The sequence below is a fragment of the Metarhizium robertsii genome, assembly GCF_000187425.2.
Source record: "Metarhizium robertsii ARSEF 23 chromosome Unknown MAA_Scf_6, whole genome shotgun sequence".
Classification (NCBI taxonomy): domain Eukaryota; kingdom Fungi; phylum Ascomycota; class Sordariomycetes; order Hypocreales; family Clavicipitaceae; genus Metarhizium; species Metarhizium robertsii.
Window position 1 is genome coordinate 1317936 of NW_011942204.1, and position 13092 is coordinate 1331027.

At 54.0% G+C, this 13092-nt stretch overlaps 5 protein-coding genes across 5 annotated transcripts; 3 read left to right on the forward strand and 2 right to left on the reverse strand.

The window, feature by feature from the left end:
• Nucleotides 1-2081: 2081 nt before the first annotated feature.
• Nucleotides 2082-4564, forward strand: MAA_06437 (ABC transporter-like protein; the record flags this gene model as incomplete). The annotated part of the gene is made up of 5 exons (XM_007824435.1): nt 2082-2171; nt 2242-2413; nt 2484-2681; nt 2760-2952; nt 3016-4564. 5 exons carry the CDS (start codon nt 2082-2084, stop codon nt 4562-4564), a joined length of 2202 nt encoding a protein of 733 aa, XP_007822626.1.
• Nucleotides 4565-4914: 350 nt separating this feature from the next.
• MAA_06436 (Diacylglycerol kinase, catalytic domain protein) lies at nt 4915-6324 on the reverse strand (the record flags this gene model as incomplete). Its single annotated transcript, XM_007824434.1, has 1 exon — nt 4915-6324. One exon carries the CDS (start codon nt 6322-6324, stop codon nt 4915-4917), a length of 1410 nt encoding a protein of 469 aa, XP_007822625.1.
• A 350-nt stretch (nt 6325-6674) lies between these two features.
• Nucleotides 6675-8603, reverse strand: MAA_06435 (N2,N2-dimethylguanosine tRNA methyltransferase; the record flags this gene model as incomplete). Its single annotated transcript, XM_007824433.2, has 1 exon — nt 6675-8603. The coding sequence occupies one exon, from the start codon at nt 8601-8603 to the stop codon at nt 6675-6677; it is 1929 nt and encodes a 642-aa protein (XP_007822624.2).
• Nucleotides 8604-9465: 862 nt separating this feature from the next.
• MAA_06434 (uncharacterized protein) lies at nt 9466-10350 on the forward strand (the record flags this gene model as incomplete). Its single annotated transcript, XM_007824432.1, has 1 exon — nt 9466-10350. One exon carries the CDS (start codon nt 9466-9468, stop codon nt 10348-10350), a length of 885 nt encoding a protein of 294 aa, XP_007822623.1.
• Nucleotides 10351-11331: 981 nt separating this feature from the next.
• Nucleotides 11332-12912, forward strand: MAA_06433 (glycosyltransferase family 31 protein; the record flags this gene model as incomplete). The annotated part of the gene is made up of 1 exon (XM_007824431.1): nt 11332-12912. The coding sequence occupies one exon, from the start codon at nt 11332-11334 to the stop codon at nt 12910-12912; it is 1581 nt and encodes a 526-aa protein (XP_007822622.1).
• Between the last annotated feature and the right edge of the window lie 180 nt (nt 12913-13092).

A 13092-nucleotide genomic window follows, 5' to 3' on the forward strand; every position in this document is an offset into this window, starting at 1 on the left:
AAAAAACTGCTTTATTCATTTCGCAGCATATCCTCCTTAAATCTTGTATCCAGCCCTTGTGCTTCGGCGTCGATAAACTGCCCAAGACGAACCCGGTGTAAAGTCTCGGCGGTGGAATCGGTTGTGTATACTTGGAAGGGGTCAATGTTCTCGCCAACAGTGCCGGGAAGAACAAAACCGGTCTTGGTTCGCGGCGATGATGCCCCTACAGAGGGTATCACTCGGCCTCGAGGATAGAGACTTGGGGTCCATGGTGAAGCCCCAGACGCGGAAGTGAGGAGATGGAGCAATGTAAGCAGCAAAGAGCATCTACCATTGCCAAAAGTCCAGTTCTAACTGCGTGGTGGTCCCGTAGAAAGGAGACTTGTCTGCCTGTTCTCGCGCACATAGCAACTCTTTTGCCGGCACCAACCTCCATCCCCGCCGTACAAAGAAGACAAATCTTGAGCCATGATGTGTCGCTCTCGCCGGCAGGATACTCCTCCTCTGTCTCCTCCGCAGACTGCTTTATTCGCGCTACTGCTCTCCCGGCGCCTCGCCCAGCGGAATCAGCTGGACTGGCGAAACCCCAACCAGTCCCACAGGCATGGATCCCCTCAGGTACAAGTTTAAAACATGGCAAAACTGACGACCAGCTATGCCGGCACTGCCGTTGTCAAATCGAGAACAACGACGAGCAGCGACGGGAATGGCTTCTGGGAGCTGTCTACCAGCTCGTTGTTTTTCAAGACGGCAGGATGAGACGACCAAAGGCACGGAGTAGAGGGTGAAATCGGGTGCCAATGGGCACCCATAAGTAAGATGGGGAGTAATTTCATGGTACCCTTTTCAGACCCTAGTCCCTCGTATGTAGTATATGATAGCTTATTAATATATCTTCTATGTCTCTAACAGGCACCCATTTCCACTTTATTTAAATCCCTGGGTTTTCCTTGGGTACCTGATTCTACCCACGGGTCCCTTTCACCTTGGCACGGAATATAGAGAGCCCGCTCGGCGTTGGTGGAAATAGAGGCCGCTGAGAAAGGGGACACCGGTGGCTAGTACAAACAAACATGAGGAGCTTGGCAGGAATTGCCCGTCCAAGCTCCAAACCAAGGAGGCCTATTACTAATTAGGAACCCAACCCCGGCAGCCCGTGGTCAGCGACGGCGCGACCCACGCATAAACGGCGCGGCCACACGAGCCGCTCGTCTCCTCGGGCGCCGCCTTCTCTGCGCCTCGGACCCGGCCGCCCGGCTTCTCTCCGCGGCCTGACGCCGGGGCCCGGCACCGACGCGGAGGACAAACCGCGACTTGTGCGCAGACCGAAGCCTCGAGCACCAGCAGAGCCACAGCGGCATGCTTGGGTGACGGGCCCGAGGTTGGGGCGTGAGGAGATGTCGTGACTCGTGAGACGGGCAAGGAATTAACTGCCGTGGGCGACGGTCTGTGACTGCAGCCAAAGGGCACGAGGCCGGCACGTGTTGCACCGAGCCCAAGTAATCAACTGGGTTGAAATTTTCTTCTGCGCCCATACTAGTACCTGCAAATCATATTTTTATTGTACGGAGCACGGAGTACTGTATTTTCTCGGCCAAGCAGCTTTTGCGGCTTGTGGAGATTCGACTTTCCCGATTCGGCTTCGGCGTGAGTCACGAGCCGGCTGGACTTGGTGCGCCCAATGGCCAGTGCCGGATTCTCAGGAGATGGCATCAGACTGTGCCACAACTATGCCGAGCAGACTCACGCCTTGAGATGAAGGGTCGGCATCGCCATCTGGAGCTTGGAAGCCGGGGTCCTGACGTCGCCTTTTCCGCTTTTTCAGCGTTTCATTCCAGGGATCGACGGGCATCTGCCATCGGGACGAATGGCCCGCCGTCTGGTGAATGAGATTTACCAGCGACTTGATTCTCCATATAAAGCCTCCATGGCATCTTGCCCTCGACGACTTACACTTGCATTCCGCAGCCACAGCCGCTTCATGAGCCCTCTGCTTCCCTTGCACATATTTCTTTGTACTTGCTTCATACACTCCGTGTGTCCTTGACGGCCGCGTTTCCTTTTTCTATTTTTTATTTTTATTTTTTCCTTGGACCACAATGACGTCCATGGCGGCGGAATCCGCCACCACCATCCTCTGCACTGCCAAGCAGACGCGATTCCATATCGACTCGCCCAACTACCGAGAGGTATGTTTTACAGCTCTCTTCAACTTGACGTTGCGACTGTTATTGTCCGTCTGCTAACCCCCCTTCACAGCTCGACGTTCAAGGTCTGCACATCCTCGTCACATCAGGCGAGCAGGCTTCGTCCACTGCAAAGGCCAAGTCTAAGCGCTCCGATGGTCTTGAGATTTTGTCCAATGCAAAGCTCCTCCTGAAAGAAGGACAGAGATATGCACTCGTCGGCCGTAACGGGACTGGAAAGTCCAGTACGCTTCCATCCCTTCCGCACTCTTTTCGCCGCCCAGTCGCCACTAACCATTCACCCTTTTTGCGCAGCCTTGCTCAGAGCCATTGCGGACAAGCTCATTCCCGGCATCCCTGAAGGCACCAGAATTGCCATCTTGCAGCAGACAAAGCTGACGGACGACGATGGTGATGAAAATTCCCGCCAAGCCCGGAAAGCGGAAGCCAGTGTGCTCCAGGAGGTCATTGACCGGGCGACGGCGAGGGATACCATCGAGCAGGAGATTAAAGGTTAGACCTCACGATTTTTCTTCTTCTTCTTAAAAGCCCCGTAAAGTGACCGTTTGCTTAAAAAAAAACCCCCCCCAGCTCTTTCCGACGGTGTTGATGCCTCGGATCCATTCGGGCCTGTACGAGCCTTGCGGTCCCTTAAGCATCATCGTTTGCAGAAGCGCCTCTTTCGCATGGACAAGGAGGCCAGGCTGAGAAGTGGTGCTCGAGGATTGCAGGCCAAAAAGGCCCTGGTGGCGTTTGAAAAGGTCGTTGCCGATTCAGATGTCATGTACGTTTCATGAGATTTCCGCATGTGAACAAAGTCGGTGCATCTAACTAACCTTGTGCTCAGGATCAACCAGTCAAGCGACGAAATCTCACCCGAAACACTGCAGGCAGAAACCCAGGAAGCCGCAGACATGCTTGCCGAGCTCCAGATCCAGGTCGAACCGTCACGCATCGCACAAATCGAGACCAGGGCCAGAACCATCCTGACGGGCCTCGGATTCACCGAGGAGCGCATGGGCAAGCCCATCTCCAGCATGTCTGGAGGCTGGCACATGCGAGCAGCTCTGGCAACGGCCCTGCTGCAAGACGCCGACATACTGATCCTCGACGAGCCGACCAACTTCCTCGACTTGCTCGGCATTGTGTGGCTGCAGCGGCACCTGCAGCATCTTGCGGAAGGGGACAGGCCGCCTACCGTCATCATGGTATCGCACGACCGTGACTTCATCTCCGTCTGCACCGACTTGATGATCCTCAAGGAGAAGCAGCTGACCTATTTCCACGGCGACCTGCCGACGTACGAAGCCTCCCAGGCGGAGCGCAAGCTGTGGCTCAAGAAGATGAAGGCGGCGCAGGCCAAGCAGCGAGCGCACATGGAAAAGACGATTGCGCAAAACATCAAGGCCGGCAAGGCCAACGACGACCAGAACAAGATCCGCCAGGCAAAGTCGCGCCAGAAGAAGCTCGACGACCGCATGGGCCTGCAGGTCAGCGCCAAGGGCCACCGCTTCAAGCTCAACCGCGACATGGTGGGATACTTCCACACGGCCCGCGAGGACATCGACGTGCCCCCCGAGGAACGTCCCGTCGTCATCGCCCTCCCGGAGCCTCCGGACCTGCGGTTCCCCGGCTCCCTCCTGTCCCTGGACAACGCCTCGTACCGCTACGGCCCGAGGCTGCCCCTGGTCGTCGACGGCGCCAGCCTCACCGTCGGCATGGGCGACCGCATCGGCATCCTCGGCCTCAACGGCTGCGGCAAGACCACCCTCGTCAAGATGCTCGTCGACGAAGCGCGTCCGACGGCCGGCAGCGTCACCGCCCACCCGCGCCTCAAGCTGGGCTACTACTCGCAGCATGCTGTCGAGGCCATCAAGGCCGTGGGCAGGGCGGATCCCGCCCTGACGGCTCTGGGGCTCCTCACCCGCGAGGTCGACGGCCAGATGGGCGAGGGTGAGATTCGCGGCCTGCTGGGCGAGTTGGGCCTCCCTGGCCGCATCGCCTCCGACACGCCCCTGTGTAAGCTGTCGGGAGGGCAGCTGGTGAGGTGCGAGCTTGCCCGGCTGTTCTGGAGGCGTCCGCACTGCTTGATCCTTGACGAGGTCACCACCCATTTGGACTATGAGACGGTGACGGCGCTGCGGGTCGCGCTGGATGGCTGGGACGGCGCCGTCGTGCTGGTGAGTCACGATAGATGGTTTGTGAGGGGGGTCGTGGAGGGCAATCTGGATGACGACGGGGATGATGGCGAGCAGAGCGACGAGGAGGGCGAGGCGGCGCCGCGGAGGAGGATTGTGTACAGGTTGAAGGGGGGCAGCATGACGCCGCTGGAGGGTGGTGTTGAGGAATTTGAGAAGTCGATGGAGAAGAGGGTGAATAACCTAACTGTGCAGTGAGGAGCTGGGCTGGGCAATTATTTTTTTATTTTATTTTTTTTGTAGATGCTGCATCGTTGTTGGGGGGAGAACAATGAGCAATAGTGACTTGGGATGCAAAATGCCTTGTATCGCGAATATTGCTGTTTTTTATATCACAATGACATCCTCGTATATTTTGGTTAATGACGGAAGCAAAATACACATCATTCGAATCTTGACGCTACTGCTCTCGCAAGCTGGCTAACAACGTGAAGCAAAAAGCCCTTCCATCCACAATCAATCAATCATACGCGAATCCCCTCTAGGCATCGCAACTCGTTCGTCTATATTCGTATGCCGTACCCCTGCCACCTACAACACAAACAGCATCAAGCGCGAGCCCCTTCATCAACCAAGACCCGAAGCAATTCTCTACTCGCCCTCGCCACGCTCATCCCCCCGCCCCTCGCAACCTGCACAATCGTCCCGTCGACGCAAAACACCCTCCATCTCTCGTCGTCCTCGCCACTGACGATCCTCACCTCCCCGACCTCTTCGTACCGCACCCTCTCGCCATCATCCCACTTCACGTCCACGTGCTTGCCCCCGTCGTACGCCTTCACCATCGCCTCCATGGCCCTGTCGCCACCGACCGCCCCAAAGTGCACCAGGTGCAGCTTTCCGTCCAGCGGCCTCGAGGCAGGCGAAATCGTGAAATTTCTCTCCAGATTCGACACCATCGACACCAATATGTACCCGTGGGTCTCGTGCGCATCTCTCTCAAACTCGCCCTCGGACGCGGCGGCCGAGGAGGGAGGCCGCACGTCCAGAGCGGCCTTGTACGGGTGGGACAGCTTCAGCAGCTCCTGCGCGACCATGCCGAACCGTTTTGCCCCGTGCACGCGGTACGCCGGCGTGTCGCTCTCGTAGACGATGCTCGCGTGGAAGCCGTGGCTCGCGACGATGGCGCCGTAGAGCGAAGAGACTTGCCGCCGGTGCGGGAGCTGCAGGGCGGCCTGGCTGCCGTCGGCGTGGGCGACCATGTGCGAGCCCGGCGTGAACTTGGCCTCGAACACGGGCAGATTCGCCGCCGCGCCGAGGAAGAGCGTGCGGAGGGCGAGGACGAGCGGCGTCGGCCCAGGCGTGGTTGCGCATGGCTTGTGCAGGGAGTGGAATAGGGCATTTCCTGTTCCGAGCGGGAGCAGCGCCATCAGCGGCAGCGGTGCGTCGGGGACGGGCTCGCGGCCGTTGAGGAGGTCGGCAACGCCTCCGTCACCGCTGAGCAGGATGATGGTTCTGGCGGCGGATGGTGGTCCGTCGATGGTCTTGGCGTATTGCCGGACGCTTTGGGCATCTTGCGTGACGACGAGGTTGTACTGCTCGACGACGGGATGCGATGACGCGGATCGGAGGAGCGGCTGCAGCGCGGCCTGCCAGAACGATTGCGCGCGGCCTGTGCCGGACTTTATGGAAACAATAACGTCGACTTTGTTGCTGGGCGTGGGTTGCAAGTGAGGCGGAATGCCGTTGATGAGATAGCCATGACGAAGCTCTGCTGGTATCGCGTCGGTCTGGAGGAGGTCGAGATGGAAGGGGTGTGACTGGGCATCAGCGTCCTCTCTCAGAACGTAAACAATGTAATTTGGCCGTTGGGCAGTGGAAAAGTCTATGGTGAAGACAATCTCGTGAGTTGACACTCTTTCCTCGGCGTCATCGAGGTTTCTCCACGAGAGAGTCGCATCGGTGACTTGGAGGCTGTGGACTGACTTGGGAGTCGGATGCCCCGCGTTGAGAGACATGATGGCGGGGTTGCAGTCGCAAGTGAGAAAAACGCCGCGAGGTTACATGGACAGATGGAAATGATGACAAGCACGCAGATGATGGTGTAGATGGATTGATATGTGGTACAAGATAGGCACCCAAGTCGGCGAATATTCCCTCCAACCTCCAACACCCTGGATGTTTGTGGTAAGCACCAGGCGCAAGCACGTCAACAGCCCCAGTGGGGAGAGGGGGGGGCGGTGATCCCCGACTTCAGAACTGGGCCTTTGGACAATCCGCTAACTATCACGATGCTCTGCTTGTTGACTTTGCCAAGGCCATGTTCGATCCCACTTCATATACAATACACGGTCATGGCATCGACAATTCAACCCTTGGCTCTTGTCATGGGGCCCCAATACTTGTGAGGGTTGACCTGGTACCTCATGTACCGAGTGCCTTTCTGACGACCAAGCTGTATCAAAGCGTCATCAAATACGAGCGTCTTTCGCAACTCGTCTTCAGTCAGCGGCTCTTTCTTTTCCCCGGCATTGCCCTCTGCTTCAGTCCTTTCTAGCACCTTCTCGTCATTTTGCTGCTGCTGCTGCTGCTGTTCGGTGCCTTCCATCTTGGTGTCGATGCTCTCCGGCCCTTGGCTATCGTCCGACTTCGCATTTTCGTGTCCAACAATTCCAGCGTCATAAAGAATCTTCCATCCAGGCATGGACTCCTTGAATTTGGACACTTTTACTGGTGACTTTTGCCTGATCCACTCTGTCAAAATCCACCAAATAGTTGACCATGGCGCGTCAGTCTTGATGCTGCCTGGGCGGCAGTGGCTTCTGCCCGCTTGATAGCCCAGATGCATGAGTGCGCCTCGAAACATGTCATCAGTCGGGGTGGAACACGATAAAATGCTCGAGACCTTTCCAGGGATAAAGAAGAATGGGGTGTGGTCAACGACCGCAGCTTCTGCGTCTTTAGGGTCGACATCCGTGGGCAGTTCAGGTCCCGGTATGTATTCCTCCAAGGCAGTCCGCAACATACCCTCCACACGAGACAAAGTTCCATATGTCTCCGGAGATGCCTTGGGTATTTCGTCGAGCATACGGTGAATAAAGTCCTGGTTATGGATCCTACCGCCATACATGGGTCCGCTGATATGCATCTTGAAGCCGCAATGCTGGCAAAGGCGATCAGTACTCGGGCCTTGAGCCATTGTGTGCTTGTAGAAGGATCCGCTTCCCTTTTTATTGGGGAATGGCCGGCTCTTGAGGATTGGTTGTGTCTCCCAAGAACCGCAGCCTTGGTCGCAACTATACACCAACATCGTTTTCGCTCCCAAAAACTTGACCGCCGACGGTGATTTCGTGACTCTGATAAAGACCTTTGTATAGAAATCAATCGATAGCGACAGCATGGGCTCAATTGCGATACCGTATCGCGCTGCAGAAGTTGCGACGGCGTTCAGGATAAGGCGCAAGGCTGCCTCGTGGGAGTGCATTCCTTTGACAGGGACACCGCCATACAAGGAAAAGGTTTTTTCGCAATAGCTGTGGCCGGCCCAGACGGCACTGTCTGTACAGGTGATGACAAGTAGGCCACCATCATCACGAACAGACTGGACAGCGGCGTCAAAAAACGGAGCAGCTGTTCCATACGGGTCGAGGTCGATGACATCGAACTTGTGTGATTTGCCAGGGTTGCCGCGTTTATCTCTTCTCGAAAGATCCGACGCAATAGACCGGTACATTAGGGCTAGGGCGTCATCATTAGTGACGGTAAATTTACCCGCTACACCATTGTGGTCGGCATTGACTGCTATTGATTCCGCAGCAGAGGCAGACAGGTCATTGGCGGTAACAGATGTAACAAAAGGAATTTCCAAGGCATATCTCAAAGCTCTCAAGCCCGATGCTGATAAGGCGTCAAGGATCTTGAATGAAGGCTTGTATGTGTGGCCATTTTCCGCCTTTTCTTTCTCTAGTTGCTGCTGCTCCGTGGCTTGTGTGGTTGCTTCTTCGTTGTCTTGTTCTATCTCATCTCGCTTTCGCTTCTTGCCTTGTTTTACATTTTTTGAGTTGAAAGCTTCAACTCGCTTTTCCAATAGCATCTCCCCATACACCTTGACTACCAGCGTCGACAAGTCGCGATTGTACTGCTGTATTGGATTGTAGAAGACTTGCTGTTCCTCAGTCGTGTCTTGGCCGGCTTTCGTTTCATGGGGAACCAGAATCGTAGCTTTTCCCTCTGTAATGGTCTTGAACTGCTTACCGTCCCGCTCAATGATCTGCACTGGGGGCGCTTCTTCCGCCATCATTCGTGAGGTCGACGATATTGTCCTGGAAAGCAACGGTGGAAGCAGGTGACACGATCGTGTGAGCGTTGTGCGATAGGCAGATGTAGGCGCCCCCAGTCTATGGCTGATATTGGCGCGAAAGATAAAACCGAGACGCCGCATGCAAGCAGGCTGTTTGAATTGGGCGACCAGCAGCAAATATTGGGCAGAATCACTGGTTGAAGCTATTCTCAGCCACTATGACCAAATTTTTGGAATTCTGCCGTTGTCAGAAACTGAGCGGTGAGAAGAAACTTTTGAGCTTCTCTGCCTGTCACCCCCACTAGCTGTTCGTTCCAGAATCCAGACGCACCCCCCCACCTGCAGCCAAGGACGCTAACATCCCATTTGATCCTGCAAAGTTGTTCACTTCATCAATGTCTTGCGAGTGTACTCCGTACAGGCTACTATATCGCGTTTTCATACCCATACAGCGAGCCACTTCCTCGCATCTGTTCATGGTTAAATAGACTTTGATGCCTGAATTTGCAATAGAATCAGCCTAGCCATGGCCGCCTCTTGCGCGATCCTGACTCCTGAGGCAGCGCTCAATGCTACAGACCGCACCTTCCCACATTCGAATACCATTCGAATTCAATGGCTTTCAGGAAGGCACGAAGTCGGCTATCTGGGAAGGAGGGCACTGGGCTCATTGGGTTTTATTTTACGCCCGTACTCGAGTATAAACTGATCAGTCGTCTCGAGTTTGAATCCCAACATCAGCAGTCCATTCGTTCCATATTCCAGGTCTCGGAATATTGTTATCCTATAGTGTCATCTTTATGTCCCTGTATTCAAGATACCCATTGTGGCATTCACCCTAGACGATTACACCAGCAAAATGGCCAGCAAAGTCAAACCTGGCGTCACGTCCACGGGCATCATCCCTGTTATTCCTCCAATTCCCCTTTCTGTTCCAGCTCAAGGTAGTAGAGGTAGTAATCCTCGTAAGGATCCTTCCGAGGGCAAAAACAGAGAGAGCGTACCAACAAAGCTCGATCCTTCTCTCCCCATTACTCACGACCCAAACGCTCATCAAAAGATTGTTCGTCACCGGTTTCTTTCCTCCGCAGAGTGGACAGTCATTGCCAACGGCATTGGCGGACTAAAAGATGGCGAAAGCCACCAGCCGACCCATCCTGCACATGGGCTATGGCCACCACTTGGCATGCCTCGAGGGCTGTATCGCGAGGTTGTTGCGCACAAATATCGGTTTTATTTCCTATTCCACTTCACCAGTGTTCTCCGATGGATGCTCATGGTCGTTCAGCTTCTGATTGGGGCGGCCCTGACGGCTCTGGGTGCCATGTCCCTGGCAAATGGAACGCCCATCACAATTCTCGCCGCTGTCAACACTGCGATGGCTGGGTTTCTTGCACTTCTGCACAACAGTGGTCTTCCAGATCGATATCGGAACGACATGGCAGAGTTTGAAGAAATCGAAGATCACATCAAGGAAGTATTAAACTCAAGCATCGTTCCCGCCGGTCAGACTGCTGAACAAGTTCTTGCTGAATTCTTTGACCGGTACCGTGAAGCCAAATCGACAGTTGCAGTGAACATGCCCGCGAATTATGCCTCAAAACAAATGCTTTCGCCCGAAAAGCAGATCAACAAGGGAAGCTTTAATCCAGGACCGGGAACGGGACCAGTTCCAGCGAATAGAAACGCCAAAGGGTCCTATGCTAATGTCCACTCTGGCACGGATAACGGCGCCCAGGCATAATTTTTTATCAAGATTGGCGTAAGTTTGCCACGTCTTTCCAATGTTCCTTTCGTCACATCCCTGCAAGGCGATAAGCACTAACGGCATCGAAAAGACCATCAAACCATCTCTCTTCTCCGACGTCGAGTTTGCTGTTGTATTTGCTGGGTGAATGGTGATCCCTTTGCACCAGATCGCCGTGTAATCCCATAAGGTTGATAGATTGCCTCGATGATAATACCCGTACGGCGCATGAAAAAGCCAGCGAAAACGAGGTAGTCAGCCAAGACGGAGGGACACGACTTTGCGGCATAATCTTAATCCTCTTTTGTACTCCGCCCATGCCCGTGTACTCTGTCGCAAGGGTATCCACGGCGGGACTGTTAATCTGTTTATTAAAAAAATTCTGCGACACAATTTGCATGAGAAAAGCGGCATGGCGAGGGATTTGCAGACACAGTGGCTGATTCCGCCCATTGTTGGCAGGAGTTCGACTGATCTGCCTTCTCCCGTGACCAGGGGTTTGTCAAGAACCAGCAAGGATCTGCCTCAACCAGTCCTCGTCCCACACCCACATGCTATCCACCTAGGTACCTGGTCGGTTTCATGTATTTGGTTTGCTGTTTGTCTGGCCACAGTTGGCTCATCCGTCCACGACAAGGTGTACAAGCTGTACTTTGTAACTTACTTGGAGAGGAATGAAGGAGGAGGGCCCTCGCTCATCAATTTCAAACTTGTCTGTTTAAAAGGGATAGCTAATCCCGCATGCACCAGCCATCTATCTATCTCTCCTACTAGCTACTACTAGTTGTAGTCAAAAAACCAGCGTTGCGTTGTTCAACAGAGCACGCCCAGGCCAGTCTGTTCCCGCGGCCTCATGTCATGACGAGCTGTTTGTGGCCTTGTTCCCGTCACTATGTATTTGATTCAGTCATAGGTTCCTTTTCTTCCTTCGGCTTCATCTGAGTTTGCAGCTCGGCGCTGCTTTTTTCTGGAACCACCATGTTGCTTTCCAAAGGCATGCCGGTGCTCCAGGTGAGACTTAGCTACCTTATATTGACTGCAGTAACTGTTGGTTTCCTATTTCATGCCACGACACTTCATCAACAAGGGCAGACCTTTACGGTTGATCTGCCGGACTCGACCCCAGTTGGGGATATTTTGCCAGAGGAAAAATACTTGGAGAGGCTCATTGACCGCTATGTACTTACCAACTTGACGAAATGGCAAGCTTGGAGAGTGCAAACCTCTGACAAGCCTTTGACCATTGGTTCAGTTACCGATGTACACACGGACTTTCAGCCACACCGGGATGCTCCGAAAGTCATCGATGTCAGCAACCCTAGCCCTACCGATTTGCACGCGTCGAAGGGGTTGGAGCTTGCAACTTATACCGACGAGGCACATGATAGACTATACGCATCAACGCTCATGTTCGGCGTATCCACTACGTATAAACGAATCGTTGAAAAAGATTGGGCTGTCCTACGAGCATGGAAACGTTGGTTGACCAAAGGCGACGGAACCAGCAACGGCGCCACTCTAGTTCTCATGCTTGACAATGCCACTGAGGAACAACTTGATGAGATAGACAAGGAGCTTGAGGAAAGGGGTATTGATGTGTACACAACTTCCACCTCTGGGGCCACATCTAAAAGCCGAAGATATTACGAATTGATTCGGGTCATGAAATCATATGGTGCCACCATCGCCGCAAGTGGCCAAGAGAAGCATTGGTTCGCAGTCATAGAGGACACTGTCTTTTTCCCGAGCCTATCCTACCTCAAGGAACGACTTTCAACTTTCGATTTCAGCAAGCAGTTGTATCTCGGTATCCCTAGTGAAAAGATGGTCTGGCATCAAGACGGCGGATCTGGCACAACATACGGTGGAGGCGCGATATTCTTGACCAAGGACGCTGTATCTTTGATTCCCAAGCTACCTTGCTTGAGAATCGGCGCAGCCGCTAAGCCTTCCTTCCATGGACAGAGATGGGATGCGATGCTGAGGCGGTGTCTTGAGAAGCAGGCAGGCGTTGACATGCATGTCATTCCAGCACTCCACCCACCGCATGATAGTCATGAAGCCCGTGTCGAGAGCCACGAAACTGGCACACGACCGCTTTTGCTACACGACTATGCATACCCACACCACCTCGATGTGGGCATGGCACACTTGGTGACTGACGCGTGTGGTGAGGCATGCTTCATGCACCAATATTTATTCCACGACAACTGGGTCATCACCAACGGCGTGTCGATAAGCCACCACCCTGATGGACTCGGTCATCGCCACCGCCACAAGGCCTTGGTGAAAGAAATGTTTAAAGATACCCAGAAGACTCCTGTTTCCGATCAAATAGTCATTGACGAAGACGAGGTTGAGAGAAGGACATTGAACTTGACAGGGCAGCGGAGAGACATATGGGGACTATTGGATTCAGTAAAGGCTTCCGACGGAACAGTATGGCAAGCTTATATGAAGAAGGGAGAGCGGTCCACGAAGGCGGACAAGGAAGAGTCGGACGGACTCAGGGAACTTGATTCCGTTATTGTCTTGATTTGGGAAAAGAAACAGCGTTAGCTACTTGTTTGGTTACCACTGGCGTTTTGGACAGGAGTTGGTAGCAGCTGGCCTGAGAATGGTTTTTTTTTTTCCTTTTTCGAATTGTTCTTGAGAGATTACGAGGGTCCAGGCCATCTGCTGTATACACCATATACCAATTACAACATCTTCTTGTTCTTCTTAATGTGGTTCCCCTCC